At 39.3% G+C, this 15,265-nt stretch overlaps 1 protein-coding gene across 1 annotated transcript in view; it reads right to left on the bottom strand.

Moving 5' to 3' along the window:
* TBC1D15 (TBC1 domain family member 15) overlaps window positions 1-15,265 on the bottom strand; it is a 65,397-nt gene that overhangs the window by 29,736 nt on the left and 20,396 nt on the right. The window contains 2 exon segments of the mRNA XM_014461478.2: window positions 6,358-6,568; window positions 12,076-12,214. Coding sequence (XP_014316964.2) covers window positions 6,358-6,568; window positions 12,076-12,214 — 350 coding nt within the window.

Below are 15,265 nucleotides of genomic sequence, written 5' to 3' on the forward strand. Positions count from 1 at the left end.
ATATCATCAAAACTAAAGTAAGACAAAATACACTCTAGGATTCATCAGTATATATACTATATACACTCTAGGAAAACGTCCCATTTTGAAATGGTTTCCAATTTCATTCCACAGCTTGGTAGTATTGCATATAAGATGTTAAAAACTTAAGATACAGCCCGGCTGGTGTGGCTAAGTAGTTGAGCATCGACCAATGAACCAGGTTCAATTCCCAGTCAGGGCACATGCCTGACTTGCAGGCTCGATCCCCAGTAGGGGCCGATCAATGATTCCCATCACTGATGTTTCTATCTCTCTCTCCCTCTCCTTTCCTCTCTCTGAAATCAGTAAAACCTATTAAAAAATATAAATGATAGATGAATTATCAGTTAAAGATCATTAATTATGCTAACCGTAATTATTAGCACACACAAACATATTTAACAAGGTTATATAATGTACAGTTCAGGTAATAGTATTTTTCAGTTCTTGCTTATTAAGCTCTGGACACCAAGTTTTTCTTTATATTTCTTCAGAGCTACAGAACAAATAAAATACATTCCAAGTAGACATCTGTCTAATTTCAGGTAATCAGATGAATTACCCACTTTTTTCTATTCAAATAAGTTTGATAACTCAGTAAGTCAACTGTAATGAATCCACAACTTTTGTGTTTAAAAATTGAATGTGTTATTTTGCTACTATCTATTTCTAGTTTATCATAAATGTTTGAGATAAGAACTTTAATAACAGTTATCTCTTCTCCATTCTAACATAACAGAATGCAACAGCAATGCTAAGGGGACTATGAAATCCAAAACAGGATCTTATTCTTACATATTCAGAAACAGTACTCAATCTTCAGAGACAATAGGAGCTTAATAAGCCCATTGGCTTTTTAAAGTAGCTGAGGTTGAATCATTTGCAGTAGAAAAAAAAATTTTTTTTATGTTCAATTTTCATTAAATACCATCTTTCTGAGCACCTTTTGGGGTCATGTTTAATATGAAGACCTAGAGTACAGGTTCTCGCACAGTATTTTTAAATAACAGATCAACTTTTAAATGTAGCACCAGAACAAGAAACTAATATAAAAACATACTTTTTTCTACCACAGTGCTGCTGTTGCATAGGTTATTATTTTGTTTCTAACAATAACTAAGTCAAATTATTTCTTTAAAATCCAAATAAAAATTGGTCATTAAAGTCAAAACTCTGGCTATGCATATAGAAGGGGAACAAAAATACAACCTTCAACTATCTGGACTCAGATCATTACGGCTACAGATCTAAAACTGTAGTCAGTAAACTGTAGATGGGAAGAAGAAATGATTGCCCAATGAACAAGCAACCACAGATACTTTGTAAAAAGGAAGGATTTCATTTTTTATAGCCAATATTCTGTGATGAGGGGCTGGGGAGAGCTCTAGGAGGAGAGACATAAGAAATTTAAGACTTAGTTGCCCCTAAAAAAAATCAACAAAACATTTTTAAAGTACATCAGCCAAAAGACAAGTAGTATATTGTTAGGCAATTACAGAGTATTGGCATTCCAGAATATTGCTACATTTCCACAATAGTACAAATTCCATGAAGGCAGGGGTCATATCTTTTTTGATTATTGCTCTTTTCAGCTCTTGACCCAGTTCCTCAAAAAAAAAAAATTAAAAAAATTAGTTGTTAAATAAAAAAATAGAGGGAGAAAGAACAACACCATTCCCCCGGTTTCATGTTTCCAAATGGAAATATGCACTTGTTCTAAAGAAATTCTCCTTCACAGGGACACATTTGATTGCTAAAATCAGGAAAAAACAAGGTGCATGTTTGGCATAATCCCATCCCGGCTCTCTCCTGTTCCTGGATCTGCCTGCAAACAGAGAAAGCAGTTTCTAGTCTGCTCTCATTCACATCGTAAGTGATCTGTCCTCTTGAGGGAGACCTGCAGTTGTCTGAAAATGACAAACACTTCAAAACTAATTTGGGGTGAATTATTATGATGCTGCATATCTAAGCTTCACCGATAATGGTGGTATTTTTATCAGCAACTGTCTGATTCTTATATTTACTACTCAGTAATTTACAAATACAGGAAAGAAAACAACAGTTCACTTACAGCCCTCATTAAAATATGACCAGCACACGTTCAAGCTACACATGCCCTTATAATGTGACTAGAGGCCCTGTGCACAAAATTTATGCACAAGGGGAACGGGGGCGCATGGCAGCGGTCCCTTAGCCCAGGACCACCGGCACCTAACTGCCCGCCTGCCTGCCTGCCTGATCGCCCCAAACCGCTCGCCTGCCTGCCTGATTGCCCCTAACCCCTCTGCCTGACTGCCTGCCTGCCTGATCGCCCCTAACTACTCGCCTGCCCGCCTGATCGCCCCTAACCACTCGCCTGCCTGCCTGATTGCCCCTAACCATTCTGCCTGACTGCCTCATAACCCCTAACCACTCGCGTGTCTGCCTGATCGCCCCTAACCACTCGCCTGCCTACCTGATCACCTCTAACTGCCTCTGCCTCGGCCCTCGTCACCATGGCTTTGTCCGGAATGACATCCAGAAGATCGTTCAGCTGTTTGGTCTAATTAGCATATTACGTTATTATTATTATAGATTGCTGAGTATATCGGTTTCCCATCCAGGATAGAAAACTCTACATCTTAAGCTAAAATCTGTTTCATTTTCTCTTTGGAGTCATACAAAACAAATGTACAATTTATTTCTTTTAACATCCCTTTCAATATTACTTATAGAATTAAAAGTACCATACCATTTATTCATTCAACTAAGATTGATTATACAAATATGTGCTATGCACTGTGGCTAGGAACTCAGGAGACAATGCAAACAAGATAAAAGCAATCCCTGCTTGTATGGGCTTACATTCTAGAGCAGAACATTTAAAAAATAGACAAAATGATTTTATTCTGTTAAGGGCCATGAAGGAAGCAAATAAGAGACTGAGACAGTGAAAAGGAATGGACGTGGGAACCTACATTATATGGGAGACAGTGGCATCCACAGAAGCTCTTCTGAGGAAGTGCCATTAAACTATTATCTTGAGGATCAAAAAGGAAAAAATATATCCCACGCAAAAGAAATAGCATACATAAGGAGACCCTAAGACAAGAAAGCACTTAGGGTGTTTTAGGAACTGAAAGAAAATCATGTGGCTAGACTACAGAAAAGAATAGTGTGAGATAAGGTTTAAGAGATAAAAAGAGTTGCCGAAACCGGTTTGGCTCAGTGGATAGAGCGTCGGCCTGCGGACTGAAAGGTCCCGGGTTCGATTCCGGTCAAGGGCATGTACGTTGGTTGCGGGCACATCTCCAGTAGGAGATGTGCAGGAGGCAGCTGGTCGATGTTTCTCTCTCATCGATGTTTCTAACTCTCTATCCCTCTCCCTTCCTCTCTGTAAAAAATCAATAAAAATATATTAAAAAAAAAAAAAAAAAAGATAAAAAGAGCTAAGATAGGGCAGGTCCTCGTTGACCATAAGAAGAAGTCTGGATTTTATTTAATGTTACACCAAAATTCCTCTTCTTCAAGTTAAAGTTTTTCATGATACCATTCTTATCCCTTTTATTACACATCATCTTTTTCATGTAGACTAGTTAGTCTAACACAGTGGTCGGCAAACTGCGGCTCGCAAGCCACATGAGGCTCTTTGGCCCCTTGAGTGTGGCTCTTCCTAAGCCTTAGGAGTACCCTAATTAAGTTAATAACAATGTACCTACCTATACAGTTTAAGTTTAAAAAATTTGGCTCTCAAAAGAAATTTCAATCGTTGTACTGTTGATATTTGGCTCTGTTGACTAATGAGTTTGCCGACCACTGGTCTAACACATTTAAAATTAAGCCCAGTTCTCCAAAGTATGAACCCACCAGTAGAGTAGAGAGGTTCTACCACTTCATCCTTAGTACTATGCTTTAATCAAGTCCCAGATCGAATGAGCTATTTTGTGAGTGTTACATCACAACACTGATTAATGAGCCAACACTGATTAATGAGCTTGCTTGCTCAAAAGTAAAACCCAAGTTTTTAACACCTGCTATTCAGAGGGCCAAACCTTCTGCCCCAATCATGACAATGCCTCACCTGAAATCTACTTACTAGTAATCTCCTGTATGGTAGCCTAGTCACAGCTTTTCACTTGAAGATCCAGACCCAAATACTACCAACCAGGCCTGACTTTCTTATGGTTACTGGTACTGATCAGCATATCTAATGTCAGCCAGGAATGATCAACATGGTAGGGGAGAAAATGTCATTCCAGAAAATACATAGTATCTTCCAACAATTGGATCACTCTTAGCTTTATATAATCTAAATTTAGACATGATAAAATAAGGACATTTTTCTATTTCCTATTATAAAGTGAGGACATTATTCATGAAGTTAACAATCATCCCTACAGTTCCCCAAGCTGAAAATCTCAACTTCTACCTCTCACCTCCATATATCCAATCAATCACAAACTCTAATACAGTGGGGCCTTGACTTATGAGTGTCCAGACTAACGAGTTTTTTGAGATACCAGCTGTCTCTCGGCTGATTTTTTGCATTGAGTTGATAGAGTACTTTGAGTTAACGAGCTCCTTAACGAGCATGGTCTCAGAACGAATTAAACTCGTAAGTCAAGGCCCCACTGTACTTGTATCTTCCCTGTCACTCTCCCATTTCATGCCACTATAATTTCATCTAGATGACTAGAACAACCTGCTAACATGATTTACAAGATCCTTCATGCTTTGGCCTTTACCCAGCTCTTTGGCCTCATCTTTATATTTAGTAACCTCCCTTCTCTCACTATGCAGACCTGTGATATTGAATTACTGTTTTGTGATTACATCATGTTTTACATCCTTTCTCTATCTAAAACATCTCTTTTTAAATATCTCCTTCCCCTTCGTGCTAATGTTCACTTATTTGTCAGGTTTCAACTTAGATGTCGCTTCCTCAGAAAGTATTCCTGAGTCCTACCCAACCTGCAGTCTGAATGAGGTACCCTTTCCTCTCTTCCTGGGAGCTCCCAAAGCACCTTGTACATCCTTCATCTTAGTTCTTGATTTTATTGCCACTTATTGGTCAGCATCCTTCACAAGACCATAAACTCTCAGATATCAAGAAATGTGCCTGTTTTATTCACTACTAAATATCAAGCAACTAGCACAGTGTTCAGAACATAATTGATATCCAAAATATATTTGATGAGAGTAACAGCAAGAAAGAATATGTGTATACAAAGGTACATAGGTGAATAAATGTAAGATAGAAGATTTTTAAAAATCCTATATAATAAAAGCCTACTATGCTGAGTCTGGTCTTCCAGTCAACCAATCAAAGCGCCATACGCTAATGATATCCTAAGGCCACTCAACTACTCGCTATGACATGCACTGACCACCAGGGGGCAGACAGTCGACTGGTCGACCCATCGCTATGACGTGCACTGACCACCAGGGGGCAGACGTTTGGACCGGTAGGTTAGCTTGCTGCCGGGGTCCAGCCGATCAGGACTGAGCGAGATGGGCCGAGCACACCTTGGAGCCCTTCCACAGTCCCTCCCCAGCTGGCCAACCTTTCACGTCCCTCCCCAACCCCGATCGTACACTAGTGGTGTCCCTCGGCCTGGCCTAAGCCCTCTAGCAATCCAGGAACCCTCGAGGGATGTCAGAGAGCTGGTTTTGGCCTGATCCTGCTCAACGCAGGAGATTCCCCCTGGTGGTCAGTGCGCTCCCACTGGAAGAGCGCCGCTCAGCCAGACGCCGGGCTCATGGCTGGCGAGGCGGTGGCGGGAGCCTCTCCCACCTCCATGGCAGCGCTAAGGACCCCTCGGGGGGGATGTCCGCCTGCCAGTGGGGAGTGAGCCTAAGCCCGCAGGCGGACATCCTCCGAGGGGTCCTGGACTGTGAGAGGGCGCAGGCTGGGCTGAGGGAGAACACCACCACACCCTCCCCACCAGTGCTCGAATTTCATGAATGGGGCCTTTAGTAATTTTATAATTAACTTAAATTTGCCTAACTTAAATTTGCAATATTACAAATAAAAGTCTGTATACCTAATAAAAACTACATAATAAAAGGTTAATTTGGTAAATATATAATCCATAAGTTACTGATGCATCTTCATTTAAATGTGTATAAAAATATCAGACCACTTTTCTTTAAAACAGTGCTATAACAGGTTGCAGATCCAAAATATTACAATGGCAAGATGTTATTCAAAATAGTTGATATCCCAGAAAAATAAAAAGTTGCTTGTGCCCTGGTATGCACATAGGTCGCTGATAGCCACTGACAAGTAAAAAGAGTTTGCCTGGAGTCCAATACAACAATCCAATTTCAATAAGTAGAAAATAATTTGATACTTACTCACACAATACCACATATTTTTCAAGAGAGTCAATCAGTAGTTTACTATCGCCTTGATGAAAGTGCAGAGCAGGGAGAACGACATCATCCTTTAGACAGAATACCAAATACGACCAGCCCATACCCTCTTTGTTTTGCTTGATTGATTTCAGGTCTGTCAAACTGAACAGGAATGACCATTTGCTTTTCCCATTTCTTTGACTTGGAGTATCTTAAAAACAAGAAAGTGGGGCAAAATATTTTTGTTCACCTTTTTAAAAGGTACTGACAGTGCTCTTCATGATGGCCTAACAGAAATTTGTTGACCCTAGGGAATGACTATGCCATTCATATCACTATGGCTCCCACCTGTATTAAAAATGGCAACATATATTTTCTTTATTTTTTTACATTATTTTTTTATTGTTTAAATAAAGTATTACAAATAGTAGTACATATGTCTCCTTTTTTTTTTTTTTTCCAATTGACCTTCCCCCAGCCTTTCCTACTCCCCGGCATATTCCCTCACCCCCCTCCCAGTGTCTTGTGTCCATTGGTTATGCTTATTTTCTTTAAAAAATAATTTTTAAAATAATTATCCTGTTGCACACAAACTAAAAAGGTTATCCCCATTTAAATATAAGCTTTGCCCAAAATGAACATGACTCTGGAAGCAGGCTGGCTGGATTCAAATTACAATACCACAATCTTACTAAGCGAATGATTTGGAGCAAATAACTGAATCTTTCTGAGTCTCAGTTTCATCATCTGTAAAATGGAGAGAATTATACTTACCTCACAATGTTATTCTAAGAATTAAAAGATATAATACTTGTCAACTAACTAGGTACAGTGCAAAGTATGTAGCGAATACTCAATAAATGTTAATACTTTCCACTCCCCCAAATATGGATGATGATGCTCTTGGACAATCATTTAAAACAAAAACAAAGTTTTATTTCCATCACTTCCATTGCAATTATTTTTACTAGACTACACTGAGTGAAGATAAGTATACCAGTATAAAAAATATATATATTGCGGTGAATAGCCAGACTTTTTTTTTTTTTGGCAAAAACCCAAAGAACAGTGGGGAATTAAGGGTGAAATATAACTAAGTTATAAATGCTTCAAAGAGAATGAATACATTTAACCTTCCTGCTAAATCAATCTTATACTAAATTAAGACCTCATTTCAAATCAAACTATAGTTATGTAAAATAAAGCATTTTCTGAGTTTGTGGGCTGTTTATAGAAGCTTTAAATCCTAGGTTTGTGAACAATATCATAATTGATAACAAGGAACTTAAAGATTATCCATTTAAATAAAAATTTAAAAAACAAAGAAAAATGTTTCTTCTCATTAATGTACAAAATTAGTTTCTAATCTAGTTATGATTTCAAATCATTTTATTTTAACATTTTAACTCAGACATAAGCATGTCATGTTCCTAAAATTTTAAAAAACATTGTACCTAATGTTGTTTCCTAAGAAGTGTCATACTGTTATTCAAGCTCTTCTTTGGTGTTGACCTGCATGTATATCAATCACCCTTCTTATACAGTCAGGAACACTATAACTCCATCAACTCCAAAAAGACCTCCTACACTGACACAAAGAAATCTACAGCTTACAGAAATTGCTACCTTCAAGGAATGCAGGCACCATTCCTAGTTCATGGACACTTTAGCAAGTATCATTTCAAAGGAAGCACAAAAAGGCTTAAGTAACACACCAGCTGGAATGGTGAACTCATATCTAAGGCTGGCACTAGATTAAGTGACATCTGCCCGCTTGGCTGCTATATAACATGTTTTACTGGAATTTATATTATAGAGCTTATAACATTACTACAAGCTAATATCAAAGTGAGAACAATACTACTAGTACAATTCCAATATCTTCATGAATCATTTAAGTGTGAATATACACTTAGACTACCTATTACTATATTATCTGCAAAGAACAAAAATATTTTCACAGCAAAAGAGCAATGGAAAACTAGATATAAACAATTATTTAAATGAAATTCTTAAGTTACACAAAAAAGTACTGAACCCAAATTAATGTAAGAAAATCATGTGGAGAACATTAAATAATATATGCAGGTTATATGAATCATCAGGAGTTTGTGCATATCCAAAACTAAAAATTTTACAGATTTTTTCATTAAAGGAAGAGACACACATTACATATTAAGTAAAACAGAATATGCCTCACACATTTCCTCAGTTAAAATGCTGACAGCCGAACCGGTTTGGTTCAGTGGATAGAGCGTCGGCCTGCAGACTGAGGGGTCCCGGGTTCGATTCCGGTCAAGGGCATGTACCTTGGTTGCGGGCACATCCCCAGTAGGGGGCGTGCAGGAGGCAGCTGATCAATCTCTCTCATCAATGTTTCTAACTTTCTATCCCTCTCCCTTCTCTGTAAAAAATCAATAAAATATATTAGAAAAAAATATCAATGAAAAAATGACAAGAAAAATATTTTTTTAAAAATGCTGACAAATGATGAGATAAACATTACAAGTCAATTCTAGAAGTCCCTTTTACTAGAATATAGTTTCATGACAACAGGAATTTTATTTTGTCACAGCTATATCCCCAGCTCCTAGAAGAGTGACTACCACGTAATAGGTACTCAAAGATGTGTTGATAAATGAATAACTAAGACAAGTCAACAATTTAATCTATCATCAATAACTAACCAGAAACAGATGGTTACAAAGAAACAGAACCCAAGAGTTAGCTCAAAATTTCCTTCGTTTTCCTTACAGAAAGGTAATAAAACTAACTGGTACTGATGAACTTACTATGTTACCAAATATGTATAAAAACATCCCCAAAACACTGACATGAGAAAACTGGCCATAACAAAGAAGAGTAAAACAAAGAGCTCAGTAAGTATCCATGTCTTAAATAAAATTAACATCAAGGACATGACATTTTAGATGGGTTTGTAGAACATCATGTCAGTCTGTTGTTCTGGGAATATATATTTTCAAAATATTTATCTAGTACATAAAAGCAAATATTTAGCAGTAGAAACTCTTAAGAAATATAAAGTTAAGTAAATCTTCAATAGTTAATTTTTTAAAGGTTTGTCCCAAGTTTCCTTTGTGAATCACCAACAAGGGTAAAAATATTTGAAAAAAATGCTTTTTAAAAATATAAAAATAACCTTGGCCAGTTGCTCAGTGGTTAGAGCACTGGCCCTCAGATGGAAGGGTCTCGGATTCAATTCCTAGTCAAGGCATGTACCTCCGTTGCAGGTTCAAAACCCGGCCCCAGTCAGGGCACGTGCAGGAGGCAACCAATTGATGTGTCTCTCTTATATCAATGTTTCTCTCTCTCTCTCTCTCTCTCTTCTTCTCTCTCTCTCTGTCTCTCTTTCTCTCTCTCTCTCGCTCTCTCTCTCCCCCCCTCCTTCCTCTCTTTCACTCTCTCTAAAAGATCAATGTAAAAAATATCCTTGGTTGAGGATTAAAAATGTAAATATATATGTAGTTTCATAATGGCACAATTTTGAATTGTGGGTCTGGGGGACTCTGAAGGCGCCAAAATACCAACTTCTGTGCATGGGCCACGAAATTTCAATCGCACTGTATGTGTGCGCCCACATGTGGTATTTTGTGGAAGAGCCACAGTCAAGGGGCCAAAGAGCCGCATGTGGCTCTCGAGCCGCAGTTTGCCGACCACTGCACTAGGAGATTTTGAAAAGTATAGATGTCCAGTCTCTATCTCCAGAGTATGATTTAATTTGCTGAATGAAAGCCAGGCATTAGTATTTTTTAAAAGCCTAATCTTCCCAAATAATTTCAATGTGCAAAGTTGAAAACCATTATTCTAAAAAAGATCTTTAGCCCTGGCCAGTGGCTCAATTGGTTGGAGCGTCGTCCTGTTTTACACCAAAAGGTTGTGGATTCAATTCCCAGTCCTGGCACATACCTAGGTTGTGGGTTAGATCCCAGGTCGGTGCAAGTAGGGGAGGCAACTGATCGATGTTTCTGTTTCACATCATGTTTCTCTCTCCCCCTTTCCTCTCTCTCTAAAAAAACAAATAAAATAAAAATATCTTTATTGTCAGATTATACTTTTCTCATCCACATAATGCTTCTTTCTTCTATGGAATTCTGAAAACTAATTTTGCTCATTCCTGCAGTCTGACTTTTTCATTTTCAAGGATTTAACAGTATTAGGCAACAACGAACAAAAAAATAGCAATTCACATAACCAATCCTAAAGATCTAGTCTAGAGAAGTTAAAAATCCCTCACCTGCCAAATATACTAAAATCCTGTGGTTTTACTTTTCCTTAACACTTTGCATTGCTCTGGTTCTCTTTCGATAGAAAGAGAATTCCAATAAGTTAGTTAGTTAGTAAGTAAATAAGTAAGTAAGTAAATAAATAAATAAATAGGAGAGGAACACACATGCATAAACTGATTGTCACTATCTTGTGAATTAATATTTATCTTAATTGCCAGTTTCCAAGAAATGATACAGTTCAAAATCTAACTACTATTTATAATAATAAAAGCGTAATATGCTAATTAGACCAGATGTCCTTCAATAAAGCCAGGGCTGCCAGGGAAGCCTGGGTCCTGGGTGCCAGAGGGAAGCCAGTGCCAGCAGCTGGGAGAAGGCAGGCCTACTCTTGCATGAATTTCATGCATCAGGCCTCTAGTATATGAGAATAATTCCCCAGGCCATATATGAAAATCAATTTTACTTAGTAACAATGCTATATAAATGTAGCAAGAGATATTCTAATAAATTTTGATACACATGGATAAATTCCTACATTCAAACCAAAATCATTAAGAGATAAAATATACTTTTAGTTATAAAACATAGAGGAATCAATAGGAAAAAAACATATACAAGTGTTTAATATTTTTAAAAGCGATCAATCACAAATAACCTGGCCATATCACAGATACGCTATACCATATTTGGAATAATATATGTGTTCTATCAGGCTGTTAGCTTGGCTCTTTTTTATCTACATTTAGATAATTACATATGGCAAACACAGATTTAAATATATATATAAAACAGAATAATCACTGAACATGTATAAAGGGGAGACTGCAATGAGCTGTTAAATTCCCAGTAAACACTAAAATTAGAATAGGATGGTTAGCAGTATACTCCATCTCCCCCTGGTGCTTTGGGATGAAATAACTTTCTTTTTTAAAAATTCTACTAGATTAAGAAAAATATGCATGAGAGACAACCAAAGCAATTTTCTAACATGTTTCTATTTTTTGCCATTAATAACTACAAAACAGAAAAAGGATTTTTTAAAGCCTTTTTTATGAAGTCACAACCAACAACACCAAACAAAGCAAAAAAGTGATGAAAAGGGAATATAACTAAAATGTAAGAGTTACTGTATCAAAGCACCAAAGCATCCATCTTCTCTGAGGAACATAAAGAACTTTTTTTGCACTTTTGTTTAAATAATATTGCAGCAGCCCTGACCGGTTTGGCTCTGTGGATAGAGCATCGACCTGCGGACTAAAGGGTCCCAGGTTCGATTCCAGTCAAGGGCATGTACCTTGGTTGCGGGCACATCCCCAGCAGGGGGGGTGTGCAGGAGGCAGCTGATCAGTGTTTCTCTCTCATCAATGATTCTCTCCCTTTCTCTCTGTAAAAAATCAATAAAATACATATTTTTAAAAAAATAATAATATTGCAGCAAATCAGTTTAAGATTTCAACAATTTAATTCATACCTCCATTGGTATGTGGCTTCTTTTTAAATGAAACTGTATTAACCATGTCCCACTCTGCTTCGTAACTGTTCACATGTTCTGGTCCTCGATGAGCTCTTTCTTTTGGGGCCTGAGTCCATTCTACAACTGAACTGGAATCCTAAAATGATTATAACATATAAAATATTTAGAGACTAGAAGGAGAATTTCATTTCAATCAATAATGTCATCTCAGCATCTACATAAATTAAATTTATACATTATGGCAGGCATCACTGGTGAGAAAACAGGGACACTATTTCTTGTCATTTTCTCCCTTGCCCAATCTTTACCATCGGGAGTACACCCGCACCTTTCCCATCCCCCTTCCCTTCCCCCCCAGTCATGTTACACCTTTGCCTTTCCCTCTCCTAAGCTCCAAGGGCCCTTCTTTTGCTTCTATTGCTTGTTTCCTGAGCCTACACAGCCCAACTAGCTCACTTCTTCTATCTTTATAACTTTCTAAATAAATGTTCTCTTACAATTAGAAAAAAAAAGAAAAAGAAACGGAAGGAAAGGCGAGGGGAAGATAAGCTTACCCAGATGCCTTGCAGTTAGGGTTGCCAATCCTATCTAATAAAGAGGGAATATGCTAATTGACCCTCACGCTGCCGCAAAGATGGCGGCACACACAGCCAATAAGGAGGAAATATGCTAATTGTCCTGCCCTCAAAGATGGCGGTGCCCACAGCCAATAAGGAGGGAATATGCAAATCAAGTGCCACGCCCTCAAAGATGGCGGCACCCAGTCTCCTCAGCCCCACCGGGGCGGCAGGCACATGGCGCCTCCAGAGTCCCCCAGACCCCTCAGCCCCCCAGACACCCAGAGCCAGCCCACGGGGCAGGCAAGGCTCAGATGGCACAGGCAAGCCTTAGATGGCAGCTACCCAGTCGACGCCCGAGGCCCAGGCAAGCCTTGGATGGCGGCTGCCCAGCCCCCCAGGACCGCCCGAGGCTCAGGTAACCAGGGCCAGCCGAGGCTTGCACTGCCAGCAGTGGCAGGAGCAGAGGTGTGATGGGGCATCACCTTCCCCTGATCGCCAGGTCGCCTCCCGCCTCTGAGGGCTCCCAGACTGTGAGAGGGGGCAGGCCGGCTGAGGGACTCCCCCTCCAGTGCATGAATTTTCATGCACCGGGCCTCTAGTTAAGTAATAAGAACAGATACAGCCTGAAAATTGGGGAGTGACTGAATGAATGAAATTATAAAGTGGAGTGTTTCTTCTTTCAGGTCCTTCCTAGGGAACCCCCACCCATGGTTGCCCAATTTAAAAAATGCAGCCCTGCCCTAGCCAGTTTGGCTCAGTGGATAGAGCATAGGCACTCGGACTGAAGGGTCTCAGTTTGATTCCAGGCAATGGCACACACCTTGGTTTCAGGCTCCATTCATGGCCCTGGTCTGGGCACATGAGGGAGGCAACCAATGGATGTGTCTCTCTCACCTCGATGTTTCTCTCTCACTGTCTTTCCCCATCCCTTCCACTATTTCTAAATATCTAAATATTAATGGAAAAATATCCTTGGGATAGCATTAACAACAAAAAAGAGAAATAAATAAAAAAATAAAAGCAGTGTGTGTGTGTGGGGGGGGGGGGGGGAATGCAGTCCTTACCACCATCATTACCAACTCTACCATCTCTAGTGGGGAAAGCTAAGAAGCATCTACAGAACCCCACCTCACACAAAGGCTTGGAACAGGTACATCAAGTACTTTTGGAAATCAGTATAAAGGTCAAACTAAAAAAAGGACTACTAACAAAAGTCCAGAGGCTAGAGGTTTACTCATTAAAAAAGCTAACAGTTTATCTCTAGATTAGGAGAAACCAAGCACAGTCAGCAAAGGGATAATACACTAAAAACAGGAGAATTACCTAAAAGTCCATCTCTACAATGAGTTGGCAAGGTTCCTAGCTCTCTTCCTCGCAGTTCCCATAACACTGGAATCCAGGCTTACCCTTTCCAGCCGGGAATCTGCAGACTGTTCTCTGAAGAATGAGTAACCCAAGAGAAAGACCTAAATTTCAACACCAAGGATTCTCACATAAGCGGAGTAGCCAGATCATCCTGAGCCCCAACTATTACCAAACCTACTCAAACCTAGAGAGAGTATAGTCACTTTTCTGTGTGTGCTGTTAAATATGAGCACTACAAAGATCACCAAACTTCAGGCAAATGTCTACACAGAAGACAAAGTCCAAATGAAACAAGAAAAAAAGTCAATTAGAGGAAGTAGACTATATACAGAAATGAAAGCATCTAAAAAAAACTATCCTTAGAAATAAGGAAGGATATTACATCCACTAAGAACAGGATGCTGGGTTTAAAAACAGGGTAAGGCAAGCCAGTGAGCCAGGATAACTGGAACAGGGAAACTGAGACAGATAGCTGAACAACCTGGAAGAGCAATTTTTAGCAGATACAGAAGGTCACCTCCCTAGAAATAACATCTAAGCCCCAGTCGCATTTCAGCTCCAGTCCCAGAAAAGTAGCAAAACCAAGTGGGCAACACCAGGATTAGTTGCAATGACTAATGACCCCTGCCCTGACACTGACCAATCAGTGAAGACTATGACCCTGAAGGAGCACATCTAGAAAACTGATGAATATTCTGCTAAAAACAAGATCCCCCCAAGATCTCCCCTAAGATTCCTGGCAGCAAGAAAAGGATTCAGCTTTTCCTCTGGGGAGTAGCCCCCACCATTTCCTTGCTCCTCTTCCTCCACCACAGGAAGGCATCTCCTAAACTCCAAGGGACGCCACAAGATTTACAACCAGAGGAGCAATGGGCAGTGGAAACTTGTCCTAAGCTAACCCCTGAACCTGCTTCCAAGGCCCCCGTTAGCTTACTTCCCAGAGGGGGAAATTAAAACTATAATAGCATGGCCTGTGTGGCTCAGTAGTTGAGCATCAACCTATGAACCAGGATGTCACAGTTCAATTTCTGTGAGGGCATATGCCTGGGTTGTGGGCTTGATCCCAGTAGAGGACGTGCAGGAGGTGCCATTCAATGATTCTCTCTCATCACTGATGTTTCTATCTCTCTTCCCCTCCCTTCCTCTCTGAAATCAATAAAAACATATTTTTAAAAATATTTTTTAAAAATATAACAAAAATGAAAATGGCAATAACTAAAAGATAAAATTGAAGATATTTGCCAGAATATAGTCTACATATA

This window comes from Myotis lucifugus, unplaced genomic scaffold (assembly GCF_000147115.1).
Source record: "Myotis lucifugus unplaced genomic scaffold, Myoluc2.0 scaffold_156, whole genome shotgun sequence".
Classification (NCBI taxonomy): domain Eukaryota; kingdom Metazoa; phylum Chordata; class Mammalia; order Chiroptera; family Vespertilionidae; genus Myotis; species Myotis lucifugus.